The sequence below is a fragment of the Cataglyphis hispanica genome, chromosome 19 (genome assembly GCF_021464435.1).
Source record: "Cataglyphis hispanica isolate Lineage 1 chromosome 19, ULB_Chis1_1.0, whole genome shotgun sequence".
NCBI classification, from domain to species: Eukaryota; Metazoa; Arthropoda; class Insecta; order Hymenoptera; family Formicidae; genus Cataglyphis; species Cataglyphis hispanica.
In genome coordinates this window covers 1,641,978-1,665,823 of record NC_065972.1, presented here as the reverse complement: position 1 = coordinate 1,665,823, position 23,846 = coordinate 1,641,978, and the positions used below count along the sequence as shown (strand labels likewise).

The 23,846-nt window shown below is 37.7% G+C and overlaps 1 protein-coding gene across 3 annotated transcripts in view; it reads right to left on the bottom strand.

Moving 5' to 3' along the window:
• LOC126856512 (neuroligin-4, Y-linked-like) overlaps positions 1-23,846 on the bottom strand; it is a 147,382-nt gene that overhangs the window by 37,507 nt on the left and 86,029 nt on the right. For all 3 annotated transcript variants that reach the window (XM_050605065.1, XM_050605067.1, XM_050605066.1), the window contains one exon: positions 12,368-12,522. In XM_050605065.1, coding sequence (XP_050461022.1) covers positions 12,368-12,522 — 155 coding nt within the window. The remainder of the gene's footprint in view (positions 1-12,367; positions 12,523-23,846) is intronic.

The window sequence follows — 23,846 nt, the reverse complement described above, 5'->3', positions numbered from 1 at the left end:
GCGCGCGAAGCACTCTTCCCACCCTCTCCTCCCTCTCTTTCTCTTTCTCTCTCACCTCTCACGATCCTTCCATAAGTCGTTAACACATTCTTGGTCGCAGCGCTGCAGAATTTCCTGCTGATACTTGCGAAAAAGCTTCATATTCGAGCTTAATACCCCTTTTAGAATGTACGACGTGACGATACGAAAAAAAGCGAAAAGTGAAGTAGCTTCCATTCCGTACGTCTTCATATCGCAGCAAAGTAGAGTGTGTATTTTTCTTTAAATTAATTTTAATTTTTTCCCTTTTCCATCGACTTAGATTTAATTAAAATGTATCTCAAATATTCTGACAAGTAACGTGTGTGTATGTGTGTATGTAAATTATATTTTAAAATTATAATTATAATACATTTTTTTTTTTTAAAGAAAAAAAGTAAATAGTATGGAACTAATGAAGCATATTAAATATGTTCTCTCGAGAATTTTGTACCTTTTGAGAAAGCGTCATGGAATCCGCAACAGTGACAAGAGACAAATTGAGATGGAACGAGACGAAACTTTATTCATCATGACTCCGATTCGGTTCGTAAAAAAAAAAGAGAAGCAAATTAACTATCGTCATCGTCGCGATCGAGCGACTGCTCTTTTTTCAGCGTTCAACTGAACGCGACACGATTGCTCTCTCTCTCTAATTGGACCCCCGCTGTGTGAAATTAATGAATGCTGACGTGACTTTGAAGCCGAATCCCGTTTCTAAAAGAACACTCCGGCGTTGCGTACGAACCGCGTCTCTCCAACCCAAACCCTCCCCCTTGCCCACCACCCTCGTCAAACAGCCCGGACCTCACCGATCCCTCTCTCACGGCGTTGTTTCGCCCTTCTTCCGCTGGCGCACAATAATTATGGCAGTCGTGTGCATCGCGCTCGCCGTGTCATCTCACCCCTCTCCGCACCACCCTTACCCTCCCGCTCTCTCCACCCTCGAGTTTCAGAGCATAGGGGCTGGCTCGTGGTCGGCGCAAGATAGGTGGTGGTAAGGGTGGTGGGTTTTAGTCCGGGAGAATATTAAAGTTTGCTCATTAACCGCTGATGCATTGCCCTGTCGGCTCACCCTTTCCATTCCTCTCGTCCTCCCCCTCCCTCCCTCTCTCTGCTCCCTCTCTTTCCGCCTGTCCTTTGCCCCCTTCTTTCCGCGTCCCGTCTTCTTCTCGCATTCTCGTTACGACGAAACGATACTAGTCTCGTATTAACGCGGATAAAAAATGTACCGTTCGGTACAAACACCCTTTCTCCCTCCTTCTACCATTATTAATCATCATCTCAGTTTCGAGCCGTGCCCATACGCGAACATGAGTTTAGTGTAGGAAATCGTGATATTGAGTAAGGGAGATTTATTGCAAACGGAGATCTATGTACAGAGTTATACACATGATAAAAATTCTTCGATTTATTTGTCCACAATTAAATAATGAGGCAACTTGGATTTTTGAGACTGCGTGTGTATCGCGCGAAAATTGAAAGTGCTGAAGTAATGGAATTACATTTTTAGCAGATCAATTTTTTGACATTTAAATTCTCTTTTGTATTTGGAATCTCAAATGTGAGAAATACTTGTTGTAAGAAAATTTTTCTCAAACACATATTTCATGTTCGCTTTCAATTGAATAACGTATTAAAATTAATCGAAATACAATTCGCGATTATTGAAGATTGAAATTGACATTTTTGACATTTCGTACTTTTCTCGCGCGCGCGTAACGAGGCTTTAAAACGAGCATTCGATGAATCCCGCGGGCAGGCCGATACCGCAGCTTGAAGCCGACTCTCATCACTCTTCATCGTTCCCTTTGTCATCGAGACAGAAATGAAAGCCGTTGCTGTGGTAACCATTTTAACGTGTCTCCGAAACCACTAATAGCAATTTACCCAACGTGCATATTCAGGTAGTGCGTAATTAAGCTCTGTCTCTTCCCACGCCTCTCGGTGCCATCCCCTTTCCTACAACACATCTCTCTCCCTCCCCTACCTTTCCTTCATCCCTTACGCGAGCGAGACACGAGCAGGTTTTGCGGTTGCGAAAACGCGCGCGCGCGCGTCGCGCGGGAGGGGGGGGGAGGAGGAGGGGGAGGAGAGAGAGCATTAGCGGCATCATGGACCATGCTCTCTCTCCGGAATGCCGTACCGTGTCGTTATAACGCTCTTCCTTCCTCGGAGGAACCACAATGCTTCCTGCGAATTTCCAAATCCATCTGGATTACAGCCTCGAGCAACGCTTCATGGCGGAATTCATGTGGTGAGTCGAAGGCTCATCGACAAAAGAGAGAGAGAGAGAGAGAGAGAGAGATGTGAGGATATAATAGATATAGAGGAAATAAGATATTTTGCAAACGTACGGAAGGCGCTATATAACTCAATTATATCCATCTGACAAAGGGGATCCGATTATTCCAATTCGTCTCGAGGATGTGTTTTATGTATAATAATCCTTGAAATTCTCTATTTCCCCTTCCATCTCAAATAATATTATATTATCAAATATCTCGAAATTATTCTATAAAACAGGGAATATTCTCTCTTCTTTTTTTTCAGAATATATTTATTTATTACTATTCCAATTACTTGTTCATTTGCTCATCCGCACAGCTGTGTAAAAATTCAAAAATTTAACAATCTGTATCCCCCTCCCCCTCTCCAAAGAATTTCACATTATGAGATTCAAATATTCAGAGAATCTAAATAACTAGAAATTAAATATCCTGAGTTTCATTAAAATTTAAAATATAAAAGGATTATATATATATATATATATATATTTTTTCATCTCTGCTGCTCCCTACTCGATAAAATATACGTCTATGTAAAACTTTGATCAAGTTTTAAATGAACAATTTCTCGTTTATATACTATTTTCAACATTTATATATCGCGAGCTTCTCGCGCGAAGCCGATTGTTACCATTCTTGTTTTCGGTAAACTCTGTTAACGAGTATAGTGGTGTAATTACCACTTTGTTCATTCGTCTAAACTGAGTCGGAAAACGAGAAACGTGCCGCGAAATAACAGGAACTTTTAAGGAACCACCAATCCGATGAAGCGCGCGTTGAATCAGGGTTAAAAGTTTTCCACGAACCCTCCCTCTCCTCCCTTGGCATGCGGTGTTAAAATAACAACGTTTAGAGATTCCCCCGGGGAGCCTCGCTAATAGTAGGGCTGAAAGTTGTCCCGTCCAATTATTTGCAATCTAAATAACGAGCGTGGAGCGCATCATAAGTTACGTAACATCATTGTTAGTTAATTGCGTGCATCAGCAGCCGCGAAATCTTTTCATCAATTTCAATAGCAACATCGAAGCCGAATGCTATAAATGTTTAATTATTTTATTTCGCGTACATATGTCTAGATTTGAAATGTTTGAGATACCGCAATGTTTTCGATATTTTTCGCAATTGTAACAATGGAGTGATACATAATCGATGAAATCCTGCAGATATTTTATTTATAGATTTTTGCACTTGCAAACTTTTTATTTGGGTATTTAAATATTTACTTTCTAATTGAATAATTAAAAGATTAAATAGAATATAAAAACGATAAAGTAAAAAATAAAAAAAGGTGCCTGGAAAAATTAATCGCGCTTTCCGCGAAATACATATTAGCATAAGCATTGCGAATAATGGACAATGCTTTAAACCGTTTTAAATCGGAATTATGAGATTTTGTGCTTTCTTTCGTCTTATATTCTTTGGTGCGTGTCGATCTTTCGCCGTTTATTGATTCGTTTTTTTCTCTCTCGTCTCTCTGTTCCTCGCGTTCCTTATTTCATGATTTTCTTTTTTTTGTCATCTGTCCATTATGCATCCTAAGACAGAAAGAGAGAGAAAGAGAGAGAGAGAGAGAGAGAAGAAGAAGAAGAAAAGAAAAGCTGTCTCACTCACATTTTACCTGTTGCAACGCGAGCTTTCAATTCTCAAAGAGCGTGGCGACAAGGGACTTCGATTCATGCTCAGCCACAAAAGAATGTATGCAACAAAACATATCAATAGTTTATCATAACAGATTACACATGTTAGCTTGTTTGTAAAAATTGTTCGATGTGTAAGAGAGATCTCAACGTTTTCTGAAAATGTAATAAAATAAAATAACAAATTTATAAAAAAGAAAAGCTAATTGCGATATCAAGTTTTTGAAATTCTTTATCTTGCGAGTCTTCAAGAGCTAATCAACGACTTTTTGAAAATTAAATAAATTTCGTTCGATAAAGATTTAGAATAACGTGATAGAAATTTTTGAAAGCTTGAATAAAATAAAATGCAAGTACACATATTGCACAAAAATAATTCTTAATGTTTTCTTCGAAATTTATGATTTGACCTATAAAAAAAGGCGAGGTTTTTTTTTTTCATATATCACGTATCGTACAGGCCAACGAATGCAGCCTATTTTTATCGTCCGTATTCAACTTTTTCCCTCTTCCCCGATTATATCGTGGCAGCGAGTGAGTTGGTTAGTTTTGCATTTATGAATCTTGAGTTCTCTCTTTCTTGGGTGCTCAGGGGGATTACAATGCATGAACATTCCCGCTACGGCGGCTTTAGCCATAGACCAGAGGGCATTAAGGGCAGCTTCGACGGCGCGTTACCGCGTATGTCTGCATTATGTGGAGTTTACCCACGGATTACGACAGTAAAGTACGGTGGTGGCCGTAGTTTAGGGGTAAACGAGGATGGTGGAGGATGAGAGGTGTAAGGGCGAGGGGGCGAGCCAATGTTTGCGATCGCCGCATTCGCGGTTATTGGACAGTCGTACTGTTTAGTCCTCCGCGATTATGCTAAATTATTGTTTATACTATTCCCGCATCGTATTCATCTATTTGTCGTCGGCTATACAAGCCGATAGTTGTGAATGTGTTACATCTATTTTAATTATATCGAGAACAAGAATGGGGATATATTAATAAATATATTATTGATAAATACTGTAATTTATTATTAATTATTTTGCGATAAATCTCTGATAAAACATCGCGTCGAGTTACTGTCATAAACATAAAATAAAAAGAAAAGAAACAGAAAAAAATAAATAAAATTAGTTGCGATGTAATATAAATTTTCTTTATTTCTCGTATATTGTACGCGACTATTTCGTGCGAATCGATGCGTTAATCATTGGCTTTCGGCAGCACCGATTAAACCTCAAAGTCATTCCGAAAGATAGATATCGGTTCGCAGGATGCGAGTTCAGGTGAACAGAAGGGATAATCCCGCGGAGTTAGTGTCAGTCAAGCCTGAATTACGACGTGTGATGGTACGGACGGCTCTATTTGCTGTAAAATTATGATAAACTGCGCTTCGCTGCCCGATAATAATAAATACGTGATCGATGGCCGCCGTTATTTCCGAACCGCGCTATTATTACATGACAGGACATTATCCGAAAATATTAAACCAATAAACATGCGTATGAACTGTTGTTGTGTATTTAGCTCGTGAAGAATCAAGTCAGATGTTTTTACGTTGCATACTTTAATTATGTATCAATATAACTTTTTGAAGAAATATAAAAATAATTAAAAAGTACAAGTAAAAAATTTTCAAAGATTTATAATTTAGATAGGGTCCTCTAGAATAGGAACTCTAGAATGTAAGAAATCAAATTCAAGTTTAAAGTTAAGAAAATAGATTCATGTTTGAAATATTTGAAAAAAATCAACGAATCAAGGATTTTTATCAATTTTTTCGAGTTTTACATCGCCCCGCGTTTGCAAACGCATTTTTTCGTTTGGAAAAAAACGAGAGTAATCAATGCGATTGACTCGACCATCTAATGGCCTCAGACATTATACGTCCGACACTAATTGCGAAGTGCGAAATATCGATTGCAGTTTACACCGCGGCTGTTATGGACAGGTAGTACTGGCATCGAAATCTATCGGATCATCCGTCGGAGTAGATTTACGGCATTTAATCACTCGAGTTTAATCGCGATTACCGCACAGGATTACGTCACACAGGATTACGCATCGAATTATACGGACGTGCCTCGTGCGAGTGTTTTTTTTTTTTTTAATGTCAGTTCAATGTGGCGTTTGACTGGCGTTAAAGCGAACACGGCGGAATGTAATGGCAAGAAAGACAGGGAATTAAATGACACGCTAATTTAAATGATGTTTTTGTAAGGTCGATAAAAAAATTTGTCAGCACAATGCACAATTTTGACATTTTATATTGTACTGCTGGATTATAAAAATCAGCTGTCACAACGTTTTCAACGAATTGACATCGTTTTAATTACCGAAATGGTTGAGCTAATAAAATGTACAATCGATAGACAATCAATCCTTATTACATCTCGTTATGACATATCGTTATCAGTTGAATTTTTCCCAAACGCGTGTAGAGAACTCACGTTGATTAATAGCGACAACTCAATTTCGCTCATTTGTCACGATGTAATTAACGATGCACAGCAACATTTTTGCGATAATTATCGAGAAAAGTTGCGAGAATACACTTAAACTAGTGAAAACGCGTATTTGCATGAACATGAGTTTTGCAATTTCGTCGCGTTACGTGTGTGTGTGTGATTAAATTTCTAATAGAGGCCCGAGACATATTTACGACACGTACATGCACGCACACACGTTTCTCAGACTATATTGATCCATATAGATCTGAGAGCGTGGCGGATAGAGCAATCGTTTCGCTATTGTGTGTGCCAAGCAACTCCTCACCAATAATGGAAATGGAGAGGGCATTCGAGTACAGATTGCGCTCGGTGGTAGATTGGTCTGACATCGTACAAAGCTCCGTAAAGAGACAACGCGGGACTTCTATACAGATTGCTATCCGCTTTTTTTCTCTCTAAGACCCGAGATCCCGTCTTTTCAAAGCAAGATGTCTTGATCTTGCGAAGAAGGGTGCTCTGTCCTTGACCGAATCGAGTCTGTTGCGATCTGAGATGTATAAGTTTTCGAATCTCATCATATTTTAAAGTCATCAAACACAGTTGAGTTTCAATGATTAATTCAAGTCTGTGATCTCAGATTTCCAAAACTTTGAATATTAAAAAGAAAAAATGGATTTTTATCGTGTTTTAATCTTTACAGAATATGAAGACACTCTTTTCCCTCGATAAAAATCGATCACACATGATGGTAAATAATTTTATCGTTTTGGGAAATGCAATTTTGCGAAAATGTCACGGTGATGTTCGGTAAAGTAACAACGTTCGCAATCAGTTCTTTCTTGTTGGACAAGACGTTTCTCCATCAGTTTGTTTGAAAGTGTTTTCCTTTCAGAAACCCACCGGGAGACATTTTGTTCCACGTGTCGCGAAACGCAAGGTAACGACAACGAAAACGTCAAACTTTATATGAAACCTGGAAGCTCCTTCTTCTCGTCAAGCAACCTGTTCAGAGATTATCGATATATCAAAAGTTCGATGAGTCTCAGTAGTTAAGATACGTGATTGGAAAAATAAAGAAAGAATTAACAATTTTTTAAATTTCAAGACATCATTTTTGAAGCAACTTTAAAATAAATTTTAAGATAAATTTAAATTATCAACTTAATACAATAAATATCAAAAAATAAAATCTGATAAAATTTTCCAGACTTGACAATCAATATATATATTTTTTTTTTATCTTTGTCGATAAAATTAAAAGGATCAAGTAATCAATTCGCATCTTGAGACTTTAATCACGTGACATGGAAGTGGAAAATGCGAAAGAGCGGGATAAATTTGCGGGAATCATTTCGCCAACATTTCCTCCGACTCTCGACGCGCGGATTTGCTTTTTTGTATACGTGCACGTACATCCGGTGCGCCATCGTTTCAACGACCGATAAAACGCGTGATGGGACGCGGTCCGAAGCGGAAACCGGCTTTTAACGTTTATTTTGAATCACATTTGTGCCGCGCGGCTCATCGGCCGAAATGAGCATTTGAGCGATGATTTATAATTCGAGTCGACACGCGGGCGAAATCACCGGCTCGTTTTCATTGCTCGCCCATTTTTTTTTTTATGCTGCGGAGGACCAACCCCGCCGTTATTCATCGTTTTAATAGCGAGAGGGGGATGACGGCCGGCATTTGGCTATTTCGTGGTTCACTTATGTATGCTTAATCGCACCGTGGATCTTGCTACAAAAATTCAATTGCGTTCTTTCTCATTCAATTAAAATAGAATAATTGCTTTTTGCAGCGAAAAAAAAAAAGGTAGATTCAAGAAAAATGACATTAGGATTATGTTTTATTTTCCTGAATAAAATTAATATATTATCACTTATAGCAATAGTTTTAATTATGAATTAATTACAAATAGTAAATTCTCACTTTATAAAAAGAACCAGTTAGTGACTGATTTTTTTCAGTGAAATTTTCCTGCCATAATCAGCGAAACACAAGACGGAGGAGCAAAGTACGAGTGTTTCACTGATTTTCAAGTGCGACATTTTTAATTTAAGAGAACGTGGAAAATAAGTTAGGTGACAAGCTGCGTAGAAACAGCACGATGTCGTTTCTTATACACGAGATATACATATCTTGTATACATCGAGAGCGTTTCCTCGAGATTTGTCGACATCCGTCGCCCTGACTTATATCCTCCCGACTAACTACCAACTAAACTTCGAACTCCGAGACGTCACGTATTAACCAATCGTATCGGTCGACGGTGTCAACGCGTCTCCGCCACAGCAACGTGTATAATACAATGCGAGTAATTTTGAGATATGAGTTGAGACACACGGTCACGTACACACACAGGAATTACGTGAGACAAACTACGTTGCCCTGTGCGTGATCGCGCACAGGATGTGCTCGCGCATGTTGACGTCTATACGGAATGTTCCAACAAGGTGTTATATGCCAGTGGCATAACGGCAAATTTCGAATCAATACGTTGGAATTGCGACAATCAACGTCAGGTCAGGCCTTAACGTAACGAGACTCAAGGAAACCTAACGGCCGTTATATCCTCAAAGGATTATATGATTAGCGATCTCCAACTTTCGACTAACAGCCTTACGGTAACGCTATTTAGTAGTGCAGGGAAAACGTTTCACTAAATAGTTCTCGTTAGCAAACTGTCATCATGATGGGTGCGCTGTTACAAACTTTTTATCCAGTAGATCGACATAATGTCGTCTTTTGCGTGTTTCTAATTCAAGATAAATATAATTTCCATATTTTTTTTGCTTCGAATTAACATTAATTGTACGGAAAAGTCAAAGAGAGTTCGCCTGTATGACACTTGTTAGTCGTGCTCGGTATAAAAGCGCACGAGAGCAAACTCTCTCGATAAAAATCTTCATCGCGTGCTCTATAGCAGAATATGTTCCCTGTACATAGAATATACAGGCGTCTGCCTGTTTCCGAACACACACCACGTGCGTGTCGATACACATTGTCCTGGAACCGCCCTCCCGCCGGGGTGAGGGTTAAGCCACGTGCGGGGGAGGTCTACCGCGAAACTACGAAGTTATTGGCGACATATGCGAAAGTTCGTTTAACCCCTTCGTCCTTTCGATGAATATGCAAGAGCGGCGCTGAAACGAGCCGACGATGTTCCGATACTCGTCGTCGCTTCGAGCGCACGTGAAATACGCTTCGACGATGCATCGCCGATGCATTCCAGCAAAAGGGGAATCGATATTCCAGGTCTTTTGCGTGCGAATCGGGGTCTAGTACTGGTACGGGATGTGATATACGCGCCGAATACACGTTACCGCCAAACGATCGTACTTTATTGGTTGCGGTCAGTGTTTACTCGCCGCAAGAAACGCTCCAACAACAAATATATGTATTATTCGATCCTCCTAGTATTAGTTCTCCTTAGTTTTCTTTGTGCGATCAATCACTTACATCAACATCATAATTGATGCTGATTTTAACAAACTGGATTTTATTTTTTTCAATATTAAATTGCATTATATAATTGGTTGAATTGATTGATGTGGGCTAATAAACTCCTAGAATAATAAAAAAATTCTTTTTTAAATCATTGAAAGCAGAATGAAAAGTATTGAAAAATATAGTTTGTATGTATGCATTTGCATGTGCGATTTTATAAAAAGAAAAAATAACAAGGGAAACTGTCTACTTTGGTAACTCAGTTGGAAAAGGGAGAGTCAAAGACATTAAGTATAATCCTCTAAGTGTTATTTCCATTCTGGGGAAAGCGTAATCTCGTTTCCTCGCGAAAGAATGTTCGCGTGGCAAACACGTTTCATTTCCTTTGGTCTCCGAGGAGACGGCAACGGCTCTCAAATAAAGACAAGGCCTTTTCGAGAATTTTTACCGAGCAAAATATTTCTCACACCTTCATCGATATTCCATTCGCAGCCTCGAGGGTCACGTACATGCACACACGCGCGTAAATATACGAGAGCTAGCTCGCGACCCGACGGCATCGCCGTATAATAACTATATTTCGAGGCGTTCCCCTGTGCGCAGGACAACTTGTCCAACAATGCCGAGTTTTCCTGAATAATCCTAAACAAGCCCTTTTTTTCGGAAATAACCTACTCTGATTCTCTTCCAAACTTTCAAAGATTTATCTAGGCTAGAAACCTGAGAAATATATAAATATTTCGAAGGTTTGGATCTTTACTATTTTAAAATATAGAATATTTAAATTAAATAAGATTTAGAAATTGCAAAAAATTCATAAATTTTATGTTTTAAATTATTGGAGCGATTTTAATCTTAGAAAGTTACAAATTGTCCTAAAAATCCTTAGTATATTTCTGAAACTTGAAATGTATAAATTTGGAGAAATGCTGCATCTTAATTTTCAAATCTATACAATATTATGGAAATTTATATGCTTACTAAAACTTTGAAAATGTCTGAGATTGTTAAAAATTGTAGTTTCTACAATGTAGTTCTACTTAAAAAAATGTAGAAAATAATAAACTTTGTGAATATTGTTGGTTACAAAAAAAAAATGTTTATATATATTATTATCTTATAAAAATTTCAAGTTCAAAAGCTTTTAATTAAAACATAAAATTTAAGCAAAATACGGAATGTCGACAATTCAAAAGCAAAAGGCTTCAAAGTTTTCAAGCATCAAAACTTAATTCAAAACTCAATAAAATCTCAGGAACTAAACACTAATTTGCATAGAGCATAAATTTGTAAAGTTCGCATTGGTTTTCTCTAATTTATTTATCGATCTCATGTTGCAATGAACAGCTCAGAAATGCGAAACACGTTTATTTTGTAGTAACAAATGGTTAATAAAAGTGGAATTTAGAAAAACAAACGCTCTATTGATCGCAAATTCGAGGGAATTTATGTTTGTACTTATGAATATTTCATGTATATTTTTTTAATATTTACTGGCGTGGCTTTTTCATGGTATTACTAATAGGCAACATACGCGCGTACGCGCCTGTTTGCCAGGACGAAATATTTGTAGATTCTGATATTGCGTAAAAATAAAATACTGGAAATTGTCATAAACAAAATATTTGTAAAGCGCGAGAATATTTTTTTCTATCTTTTTATACAAACACTGTACACGATTTTTCTTTCTCTTTCAATTAAAAAAAAAAATATAATATATCATATATGTATATATAATTAGTAATATAATACTTCCATTATCTTCCTTTCTCGTTAAATATTAAATATACTAATATGTAACAAACAAAATTTATGATACCTAGCTACGTATAAATGTTTATTAAATAAGAGGAATACACAAAAACTTACATATACAGCGTATCATAAATGTTTTTGTACATACATATAGTAAACTTACTGGTTTTCTCTCTCTCTCTTTTTTGTTCTGTATTTTGCAGTTATTATCACATTTCGAAGATATTAGCCACATGTTTTGTGTGAAATAATAATTTCAATTTCTGCTGTTTGTTTGTTGGCTTTATCAGGGATAAGATGAAAAAATGAGTGAAAAACTCCGATTAGCATGTGCAAAAATATTTTAACTCTATAATGTCGAACGAGGCCGCTTTCCTCATTCCTATGATCGCCTCTTACGCATCTCCTCCCTTTCCGCCAAGCGAGCTTTCCGCGCCGCTCATGAATATGGAAAATTAGACGCTTTTCGATGCTTTTTTTTTCGGCCGCAAATTGATTCCGCAAGTGGTGCGTGCAGAGTGCGACCGAAAGAAAAAGGGTGAATTTCAAAAATGCAATTTGCGCAAGTGGAAATTAAAATTCGCTTTTGGAATGAATATAAGTTACAGGGAAAAAAAAAAAAATAGCGTGCAACGTCACGTTTTGCGCCGAGCAGAGTTGCTATTCGCGCGATATCCATTATTAAAATCCTCGAATTTTCGCGTCTTTGTTCCACAATTTTAATTCAAATTCCATCAGTATCGGGAATTGATTGAATATCGCATAACCCACTTACCCGGTTTTCACAAAGTTGGCGAAATACTGCATGATACTTTCCGAGAGTGCCATTTCCAGTCTTGTGTAGTTTTTCGGAAAATGGCCAAATCCCTCCACCCACAACGGCGCCCCGAAGACGAATGGAAGTTCTTCGCCATGCACCGAGCCCATCTTCTGTAAACAGAGCGAAGAAGCAGAGTTGAGTATACTTTTATATATTTTATTTTTGATATACATGATAATTTAAAAAAAAAAAATACAAAAATTTGGTCGTTGAAACATTGAATAATAAAGATAAATGAAGATACTTAATGTCAATTAAGGAGAAGACGCGCGAAACTGTACGTTGATATTAATCGCGATAGATTACGCAGCCGATAGATAAAAATGGATGACGTTTTTCATCTGGGCCCGCTTTAATTGCGCGGGGCGCCGACTATAAATCAGAAATACCGCTTAATATCAGCCGGGATTTAGAGACGGTCGTCGTCGACGTCGTCGGCGCGAGCTTATCCGCAAGCTCGATCATCGCGGACACGTCAGAACGCGATTCAATTTCTCCGGCGAATTACATTCTAACTGGAAACGTTCGGCTGACGTTGACCCTCGGTTCAAAAGATGGATAAAGTATTTATGGGGGAATGAACGCGTAATCTATAGCGTCAGTTATTAAGATAAATTTTAGTATCACTGTAGATCCCATCTCTCGGAATTGTAGATATCCAAACATCACGCGATACAAATCGCTATGCTCGAAATCTGAGATTAGGATATTCTCTAGTTATTATAGACTCGTGGATTTTGGATTCTACGAATTTGGAGGTATACCAGACTCCGGAATCGATCCGAGGCACAAGTCCGCCGTACCGAGGAAGCTATCTGTTCCACAGCAAGCACTGAAATGGAATCGGTGATTCTAAGACGATTACGTACGTACACGTCCGTGCCGAATGGCGCACGAAAGGGCATTTGCCAAGTAGACGAGCTTAGTTCCGAATCGGTACTGGTTAAGATGCTGTCTGCTCTATCAATAGCGGAGGGCGCGAGGGCGAGGCGGAAACGACAGGTATAGAGAGAGCAAAAAAAATAGAGCAATATTTCTTAAGCAAAATACATTTTTGATAAAAGAAAGAAATACGCTTTGTACTCTACTTCTATGATGTCTTGTATAATAAATCACATATATATTAAAATAATCTATAAAAATAATAAATATAATATGAAATAATATAAAAATTAATATAGAAAGAAGAAAATAGCGATATAAAATGATGAAATAATAAATGTAATAATATATATAATATTAAAAAAAAGATAAAAGGAAAAGAGAGAGAGAGAGAGAGAGAGAGAGAGAGAGAGAGAGAAAGCAAGAGAGAAGGGGGATGAAATATGAAACACAGAAGCCGAAATCCAAAATGCCCGTGTTACGTATACATCACTGTCGGAACGAATCCGGAGCTTTATCGAAGTTGTTTCGCCAACTAGATTCCGTCATTGTCGAGAGCGTCGGCTAACCGGCAATATACGACTGCTACCGATACATTAATTTCATTAAGGTGCACATCCAGAGCATCCCTTCTGGAAAGTCCTGAAACGATTCCGCAGGCGGGTTGATTGATGCGCCGCGATCCGAGAACGGAATTCGATCGTCTTTATGTCGTGATCAATTTGATCTCTCCCATATAAGTTGAAATTCCTCTTTACGGTTACGAGAATATAGAGTTTCCCGGGCACACGACGGAGTTCATCATAAGAGTGTCTGAGATGGAATTATGGAATATTTGAATGTGGGATGACGATCAAACCGCACGTCGCTCTTATTATCTGCTCTTATATTCTCATTCGTTGAGCTCGAGATAACTAAACGGTTCTGATCCTCCTCTCTTTGAGAATAGATTTTCAGCGATTTGCACGCCGGCGTGCCTTTCGTTCGGCGTGGCGTAATAAATCGACGCCGATGACCTCTCTTTCTCTCTCCTCGGGCTTGCGAAAAGCCCGAAAATTGGCGCGGGCGTGAAATTAAAACGAAAAAAAAAAAAGAGAAAGGAAAAGCGACAGGGAGAAAGAGAATGGCGCGCGTTCGCGTCGCGCTTTCAACCCTTTTTGGCACCGGGTCTCGCGACCGCCCCGTAACTTTTAGTTTTTATTCTGCAGTTCTTTTTTCGTTCCAATTTCACTCCCCTTTTCACGGCCCCCGAGGTCCGTCCGGACGCGTATGCGCGCGCCCCCGGCTGCCATAAAGTCGACTTCCGGCGTGTCTGGCATCGACAATCGCAGTCCGCGAGTGCAACGGCCGAGCAATTTCACGGTTTAACGCCACAAATGGAAGACAAGTCGGTCTATGCGCGAGTTATCGGGAAATGATGTCATCGACGAAGAGATTCGTTTCTGGCCGCTTTTGTCTTGATTATTCCGTTGAAAATCCGATCGGATTATCTATACGTCTTTTTGACGTCGCCAAGATTGAAGAATCGCCATTGACTCGATCAAACTATCGACGAAAATCAAATTTCTTTCTAAAATGATTCGAGACATTGTCGAGATGATTTTTTTTAGCAAGTTTAATTATATTAGTATATAAAGTTTAAGGATATACTTAAACATCTTTTTAAATTGAACTTATATTATTTGTCTTAAAGAGAAAGAGTTGTTAAAAAGAATGTTGAAATAAATTTTCATTATAGAAATTATTTTTATGCGTATAATAAACATAATTTTTGCATTTTTCCTAAAAACAATAATTTTAGAATAACATCCCTTCTAAAATGAGACAATATTATTATTGATAATATGAAAAATGTAAAAAAAATTGTGATAAAACTTAAAAAAAATTTCGATAATAAATAAAAAAATAAAAAAATAGTAATAAGGTTACGGAAAAGAGCTATGCTTATTGCAATTGTATTTTAAAGGCCATAGAAAGTTTTTTTTTCAAACGTACGTCTTTGCAATTTCCGATGTTATATACAAACACACATATACGAATACAAAGAACTATCGAGTCCAATGTTGTCTGCTGACTTTTAAGATATTATTCCTTCTCTCCAGTCCCTCACGGTAACGGAGGGAGGAGGGACTGCAGGCATTGTCAATGCAGGGGCAGTGAGCTTTGAGTTCCGCTGATCCGTTACTGTTAGAACTTGGTAGTGAAAATGTAACCGGGAAACGAGGAAAAACAATTCCGCGGGAAGGGACGGCGCGACAAAGGGAAAGGGGCGTGTGAGATCGGTTAAATGTCGAACGAGAGGAAATGCCGGGGCACAAACTGCGCTCTCTGTTATTAAAACTCTGCGTTTCCGCTCGTATGTAACGTTAACGACTCTTTGGATGAGCGCGACTTTTCCCTTTTCGTTCTCTTTCGATTAATCGAGCAGGCGGTGAGAATTCCCATCGTACATGAATCTCAAACGCAAGACGTTTTAATATCGTGATACTGTAATGTTTATGCAAGTGTTGCGTATTTTTTCAATCACATTTATGTTGTTTTCTTTTTTTTTTAATTTCATTTCTCGATTTTTTTATTTTTCTTTTTTTCCCTTTTTTATTCGTCTCATTAGTAATACGCATCCTTACTTCTAGAAAGGCCAAAACACATTTCTTTTTATCGTCGCTCCGACATTCGTCCAACATTGCGCCAAACATCCTTTCGCATCCTCGCGTTACGCAGGATCGTCGAGGGAGGAGGAAGAGGGGCGGGGAAGGGGAGGGAGGGGGCGGGGGTAAAGATGTCATTCGCTGCATAATCCGGCGCGTTCGTAGACGCGCAAGAAACGCGCCGTTAATACCGATTCTGGAATAGAGCGGCTCCCGCGCCACATTACGCCGCTTTTGTAACAACGTCGGTCTTAACAGCTACGAAATGACGTTAACGACGATGAGAGACTGTCTCGTTGAGTGACTTTGCACGTCTCTCCTCGCGCCTCTTAACCAACGCGCCGTTTGATGATTCGGTTACAGCGACTAACGAATTCATGACCCTTCTAATGCGCTTTTCGCAAGTTTCTGATTCTGTTGCGTGAATGTTTCATGATAAAAATATTCTGAATCTTGTCTAAATATTCCAAGTATTATGCTTCTTTACTATTTTGTGCATGTGACACTATTTAAGCGTAAGAAATTTAACAAATTTATAATCTTTAGACTTGCAATGTTTAATGCGATCAATTCTTTAAAAAATTATATGCTCGTTTAATTATTTTGGTGTACATTCCATCTGATTTCTGTTTTAAATTGTGATCAAGATTCTTATCCTCGTCTCAACTTAAACCTGATCAAAATCTTTGTACAAATAACGCTTGTTTGTACACTTGTTACAAGGAGCATTCCCTGCTTGATACAACTCGCTAGTGTTCGGTATAAACCGGTCGTAAGCGATAACACGAGAAGAGATTTTGATTTTGGTAATACGAGAGGAAGAAGGAGAGGGCATGAAATTCTACGATGTAATCTCGTTGACGCGATTGGACCTCCGCCTTTTCGCTTTACCTTTGCCTCCATCTCCTCGATTCTTGGATAGCGACAGGATCACGGCGGCATTCCTGACGTTCCGCAGATGCCGGCAAATTTCAATTCGTGCCTCGGTTAAACCGCGTCGTTGTAGGAAACGATAATACGAAGCGCTGTCGCTAAAGTAACGCCGCCCATTCGCGATGGAAAATAGCTTATCAGAAATTTCTATCGCGATTAATTTGTAGGATCGCGCAATTTTCTTCGCAATGTTATTCCTATTTGTTTGCGCAGTAGAAAAAGACAATCTGCTCTAATTATACATAATTATATTTTATTATATAATTACATTATATAATTTTATTTTTAATTGAAATGTACACTAGAAAAAAATTTACTGTTTTCAGCAAAATTTATTTACAGTAACTATTATTTTTATACTAATTTTAATACAATATTAAATGGAAGAGTTTTGTATGTTTTTGTAGTTTTCATAAATATCGAGAATACTTTAAATTATTTATAATTTTTTTACGTAATCTCATATGTCTTTTTAAGAATTTAATTAATACTTGCATCTGTGTTCCTTCTTATATGCGGTACGAAATAATTGTATTCAGAAATATATTCTATTCGTAAGAACGCGCTTTATTTATAAAACGCGACTGACTTAAATAGTCGCTGCTGGCAACGTGGAAAATATCTGACGCGCATAGTAATAAGATCTCTTTTTCAAAATTATATAGAAAACACTCGGCTAATTTGCTTCAACATGGCATTACGCTTTACTAGCGTAATTATGAAAAAAAGGAGAAATGCAAAAGAAGAGTAATCCAAATAAATAGAAATTATTGTATTTTTTCATCACATATAATGAATACTACATCAATTTGCTTCAAACAATTACATATATATGTGTAAAAGCAAAAGCATTACATGGCACGAAAGAAATAGACTCAAAATTGAAAGTTAATTTCGCACGATTTATGTCAAGAAAGATTTAAGGAACATGGAGTGTAATTAGATGTTGAGAAATAACGCGAACTTGCCTTGGCGGACATTCCGACCGTTAATTAGCGCATTCGCTCTAATTTTGATTAATTTATCATATCGTAATCTCGCTGGTTGACGAGATAACGCTCTAACGTTGCGACTGTACCCTACGCGAATAATAACGTGACAATAGCGTTTGCCCGTAATATATCACGTCCCCTTGGTATGCAGACAACTGTGTGCACAACTATGCACTCTATTCGCCGCGTCAATTATCAACTGCACGCTAATTTTCCCAAAAATGACGACTTTTTCGTCTATTTTTGCGACCATTGTCTCTTTCCAGCTATCAACAGCTCATACGGAATTATCTTTTAACAAGAAACATTATTAGATTCATTTATTGTTAATTTAAATCTCTCTTTGTGAAAATCTCTGAAATCGACTTTATATTTGCAAAAGAAAATTGTCGAATAGATGTATGGATGTAAAAAATATTTAAGGCATCCAATTTTTAAAGTTTAGAATATATTTGATGTATTAGAAATATATTCGAATTTGGCAAAATTACTTTGTAAAGGAGAGTGTTTATGTTTTATTGTTAGACCATTATTCAAAAAATATAAAACAATCTTAATTATGTCGAAAAATTATCATTTTTCCCCATAAAAAAAAACAATGCTTTATTTTCCCAATTACATTTTTGTATTAATCAGGTGATAAGCAATAATCAAAGTTCCGGGAATAAATTACTGCGAAATTAGCATCAATTTTTATCGCGGATATGCGCATTATTTCTTCTCAAACGTATAAATTTGAATTTAAATGGGAAAAGTTGGACCGCGCGAGTTTCTCGTCGCGGAATTCCCAGCAAACGGGAATTCGGATAACGTCGATCGGTTAAAGGATCCTCCATGTTTTCCGAGGTACAACGGCGACTCTTGTTAGACATGGATCAGGCACAGACCGGCGGGAACGTTGAGGGTATTGTTTCTATTAGCTATTATTTCCGTGTTTCTCGGACACGCGAAATCGTACGGCGCCGGGCACGAGAGATATGGTAGGTAAACAAGTAGTATAAACGTACGTCTGGACAGACGCGATTCCCGTCTATTCATCAGCCGGCGGTACTTCCTTTCGCCCGATACATATGGTATTGCAATATGTATTGCGATATACAAAGTGATTGTCATTTTCCAATAAAGAGAGCATATTTTGAATTAAAATGTCGAAGGCAAAAAAAAAAAAAATAAAATAAAGAGAGAAATTTGCCGCTACTTGTGCATTATCGAAGAAACTTCCTCGCGGTTTGTTAAAGGATCTTATTTTCTAGTTAAACAACTACACAAGTTTTATACGAAACGGGGAGATATGAGTGTTAAATGAAGTACAACTTGAGCGTTTTTAACAAAGTTTGTTCGTTCAATAAAATCATGGAAATAAAATACGAACGATTTAAAATAAAAGATTCTATACATATATCTGCCATCAATGGAGAGACTGATGATTACTTACTCGAGACAATTGTTGCTGATCCTGACGGCAGTTTCGGACCATCCGCGATTGGATCCCATGACAGTTCTCTATTCGCGCGTGCTCGCTTGTGCATTTTGCGACTAAGCTTACGAGCGCTCGTTTCCCCGTCAAAACTAGGAAGAACGAGCATGCAAATTGTCGGGCAGCCGCCATAAAACGGCGAAGCTTTTTCCGCCAAATGGCGCCATCCGTTTGAAAGCGCGTCTATTTGGCGGCTGTTATCCGACAAGCGACCTATATCCTTCCCTTGCTTCGTCATACCGTAAACGCTCGCGGGCGTTCGTTATTTAATCTTTAAGCTCTTTAACGAGACTCCCGAGAACCTCGTTTGCGAGAGCGACGACAAATCCATCGATCCAGAATAGCAAATGACACCAATGGACTAATTAATTTTGTTACAGAAATTATCGTCTACTTTGATCTTTTGAGATAAAAATAACCAGATCCATTTACAATCGGTAGATAAAATCATATTCTCTGTGCACTTGAAAACATATGAAATAATAAAATAGACTTTTCAAAGCAATAAATTTAACAAAATTTTAAAAACAAAGCAACAAAATGACTTGCAATATTAAAATAAGATAAATAAAATTCTCTCTATTCTCGCATCAATTATTTCTCAACAATGGAGAACAATATTGTCGTTTCATCCGATCTCAATAAAGCCCATCTAATTTTGTGCCCGTTTTAATCAATAGTATGTCAAATGTCACGCGGTATATTATATTAAAAGGCACAAACAGCAGAGCGCGTAAATTATCTGGACACTTTGGCACGCCTATCGGTGAGTGCTATTTTTCTAAATAGCATTCATAAATACCTGTTGCGTGAGCGTTCGCGCGAAAAGCGCATGCATAACCGACGCAGCATTGCATATTTTAGAGGAACAAATAATTTAATTGCGCTTTAGCGCGCGCGGATATTAAGCCCACTCCTCTCCTCCCAATCCTTCGTGTTAACCATGCTCCACGACTACGACAGCTGACAGCCGTAAACTTTGCGATGAATATTTTATCGCGGCAATACGTACAATGTACCTGCACCCGATGCGTCTGTAGTATATGTCGCGTTTGCATGAAAAAAAAAAAATCTCTCCGAGAGACATCACAAAATCCGGAGCTGAAAATTCACCATTGAATCATTTTGAATCGCGAAAATTCGACGAAAAAAGAAATCGTCGTTCATTTTCTAAAAAAAAAAAAAAGCATTTTTAAGAGAACACTTTAAGCTCACGGAAGATCTCGAACAAAAATAGAAGAGAAATTTTTTCTGTTTTGTATACAATTTCAAAGATAAAGTTTTTTTTTGTTAGCACTATCTGCTTGAAAGTGGCGTACCTTGAAATAGAAACATTGTCGAGGCAAAACTTCGACGTAGTTGTGAAAGCTGAGAGTCTCTATGCTTTAAAATGCTTCTTTATCAATTGCCAAAATTATTTTTCGCCAAGATGTAGAAATTTAAATTTTGTGTTTTTTTTTCTGCGATCGATCCCAAGTGATTCTTTAATTTATTGAGATGTGTGTGCTACATTTCAGTAAATAATAACAGTTTACATTTTTTCATCTGCTTTTAAAACAAGCTTTTAAAGCTTTCATAAAAACTCTTTTGTTTTTGTATACAACATTCTATTTCAATCGTTTATTTATGCTGGAGTATACAGGTACAAAGTTACAATCTTCTTTTTGATTCCACTCTGATAACTCACACTGCAAAACTGTTTTATTGCATTATATTACTTGTCTATTATACAGTAATCTCGTTTTAATAGTTACACGTAAACGTAACGTTCACGCACAGAGGGAGAGCTAGATGCAATAATTATAAATTTATTTAATCTTTTATAATACCTCGTGGTGACGACATTTAATGTAAACAAATAATACGTAATTTCCACACCGATTATTAAAGCACGTGTGATCGAATGTGCGTGCAATTAAAATTAATTAATGCAACGGACGCGACCGAGCGCATATTTACTACTTGAATTTATTTAATTTTACTGTATATGTACATGTATAATCTCGAAACATCGTAATTATACGCGAGTGCGCGAGATAAACGCCGCGTGGATTTTCGACGAGGTCACGTTTATCGTTGGCGAAAAATCCCCCCCAGGACGAACCATGACAACGAGAAAGAAATTGGACAAAACGGATAATCTCTGTCCGGAACTCGCGGCGCCTTCGTTCCAGATTTTTTTGCCGGCCCTCGCCGTTTTGTTTCGCGTCGTTTTGCCCTCCTTTCTTCGCTCATTAGACCGGGGGTGCTCCCCAATTAGCCCGGTAAAGGATTGCCGCGACAGGGCGAAGGGAAGCCCGGTTTTGAAACCGTGCACCGGATAGCTTTAATTAAATAATTCGTTTCATCGCTCCCTCTTCCTCCCGATTCTTCCTTTCATCGTCTTTCAATTTCTTCGCGTCTGTCACGACTTAATTTAACCTTGCAGAAGCAAGAATCCAACGCACCGTAAAAATTCATTTTTATTTCGATAAAACTGTCTCGGGAGATGAGTAGGTTCTCTCTTTTACTTAAAACGAAAGTTAAAAAGAAATGAAAATTTAAATGTCTTCTAAAATCCGCAGTGTACACACACTTGTCACATATTTATTTTTAGAATCAATATAACTCTGCAACTATCTTTGTCAAATATATCAATTTGTTTTTATTTTCCGTCATGTTTAAATTAATTATTTATATTTTTTTAATGCAAGATATTAATTTTTGACCTTTTATATTGCATAAAAGATCGTACAACAAAACGGTGTGCATATAATACTTGAAGAAAGAGAATATATTTTATCATATAAAAATATATACAACAAATCTCCCGACATATATATTTTTTTTTCAATAAAAGATAAAAAATTGAAAAACGATTTTTATATCTTCTACGAAAATAAAATAAGAAAATCGACGGCTAAAAAAAACTTTTTATTCGATTTTGGTCTAATAATTTGTGAGGTATTTAATGATTCCGCAACAAGATTTGTGCTTTATTCGAGGATTTGTTAAGGAGAAAAGAATGTGTTTCGAGATACGCAGAATACTTGGAGGGCAAATTTTCTCGTAATGCCTTTCTCCGACTCGCAGTTACTTTCGACTACTCTTTTTACTTATTTCCTTCGTCCTTCCTTCCCACTCATCAACCTGCCTTTGGACGAGCGTTAGAGAAGAGGGCTGCGAGGCAAACTCGTATTCTCATTTTCCTCGCGCAAGATGGAGAAATAGCAATCACGACGAGTGGCGCCCAATAGAAATCGGACCTGATTCGACACGGAGAATCCCTTCTAGTTTCGTTTTCATTTCGCTTTTTTCTTAATCAATGTATCGATTACTTTATAAACGCAAGCTCTGAAACATCGGCGATAATTGTGCAATTAAGTATTGTTGCAAAATTGATATGTAATTATTAATGCTATCCAGATACATTAAGCGAAATCTTTTCTTTAACATTTTGTCTTTGCAGCACTATTTTTGCATAATGTTACTACAAAACGCAATTATTTCTAAAGATGTTTTTTTTTAGTTTCAATTTTAGATCAAAAGTAATCCAATCTGTCCTTACATAGTATATCGTTTTACGAGTTTCATTGTAAAATTTTAATGTAAGACTTTAAAAAAGGAGATCGAGCTAACCGTACCTTTCGCGGCTAAATAACGTTCTAACCACCCAAGGGAACGATTACCGTCTCTACCGAAGGTTTACAAATTTTTTTTTTTTTTTCTCTTGAACGTTGAGCGCGCGAATCCCGCTAAAGGAAATCGTCCTCGATCAAATTACAGCACGGGGGAGCCTTTTAAAAGGATCCACGAGGAGCCTAAAGTCCTGGAAATGGGCGAGGTGGCGCGCGAGCTGATAGATTTTGAACGTCGGCTTCGCAAATCCTCCGCGTATCGATGGGTCCTTGCAAATCCCCCCAACGATCCTCAGGATGAATTTCGCTCGTCCCAGGCAGAATCGATCGCGCAAGCCGCGCCCGCAATGTCCGTTTTCACTTTGCCGGTGGATTACAAGTTGCCATCTCGAGAGAGCTTTTACGAACTTGACAGAGAAATTCGTTCTCTTCTCCCTTTCTATCCGTCTCTTTTGTCTCTTTATGCAGAAAGGAGAGTTTCTAGGTTGCGCGGGAATATTATACTCCGTTACGCTCTGCTTTCTCTCTTTCTTTAGTAATTTTTACTATGCTTATTATACTATATAATCTTATCGCGAATTTCATGGACGGAGACACGCAGGTTGCATATTAAACAGTATTATTTAAATCAAAAGAATACGTAGTTTGCGAAAACATCAGTTTGCAATTCACGCGGTCATTCAAGATGCGAATCTGTAATTCTCAGACTTTTAGTATTGAAAATTTTTGTAGAGAAAAAATTACATAAACATTTAAATAATTATTTGTAACTTGAATCAGGATGTCTCTTTCTCTTAATCAAGCAAATAATTGGTAGTGCCGATACAAGTGTTATTTAAGAAATTGATTTACGAGCACACTTTCTTGCGATTACGTAAGTTTAAA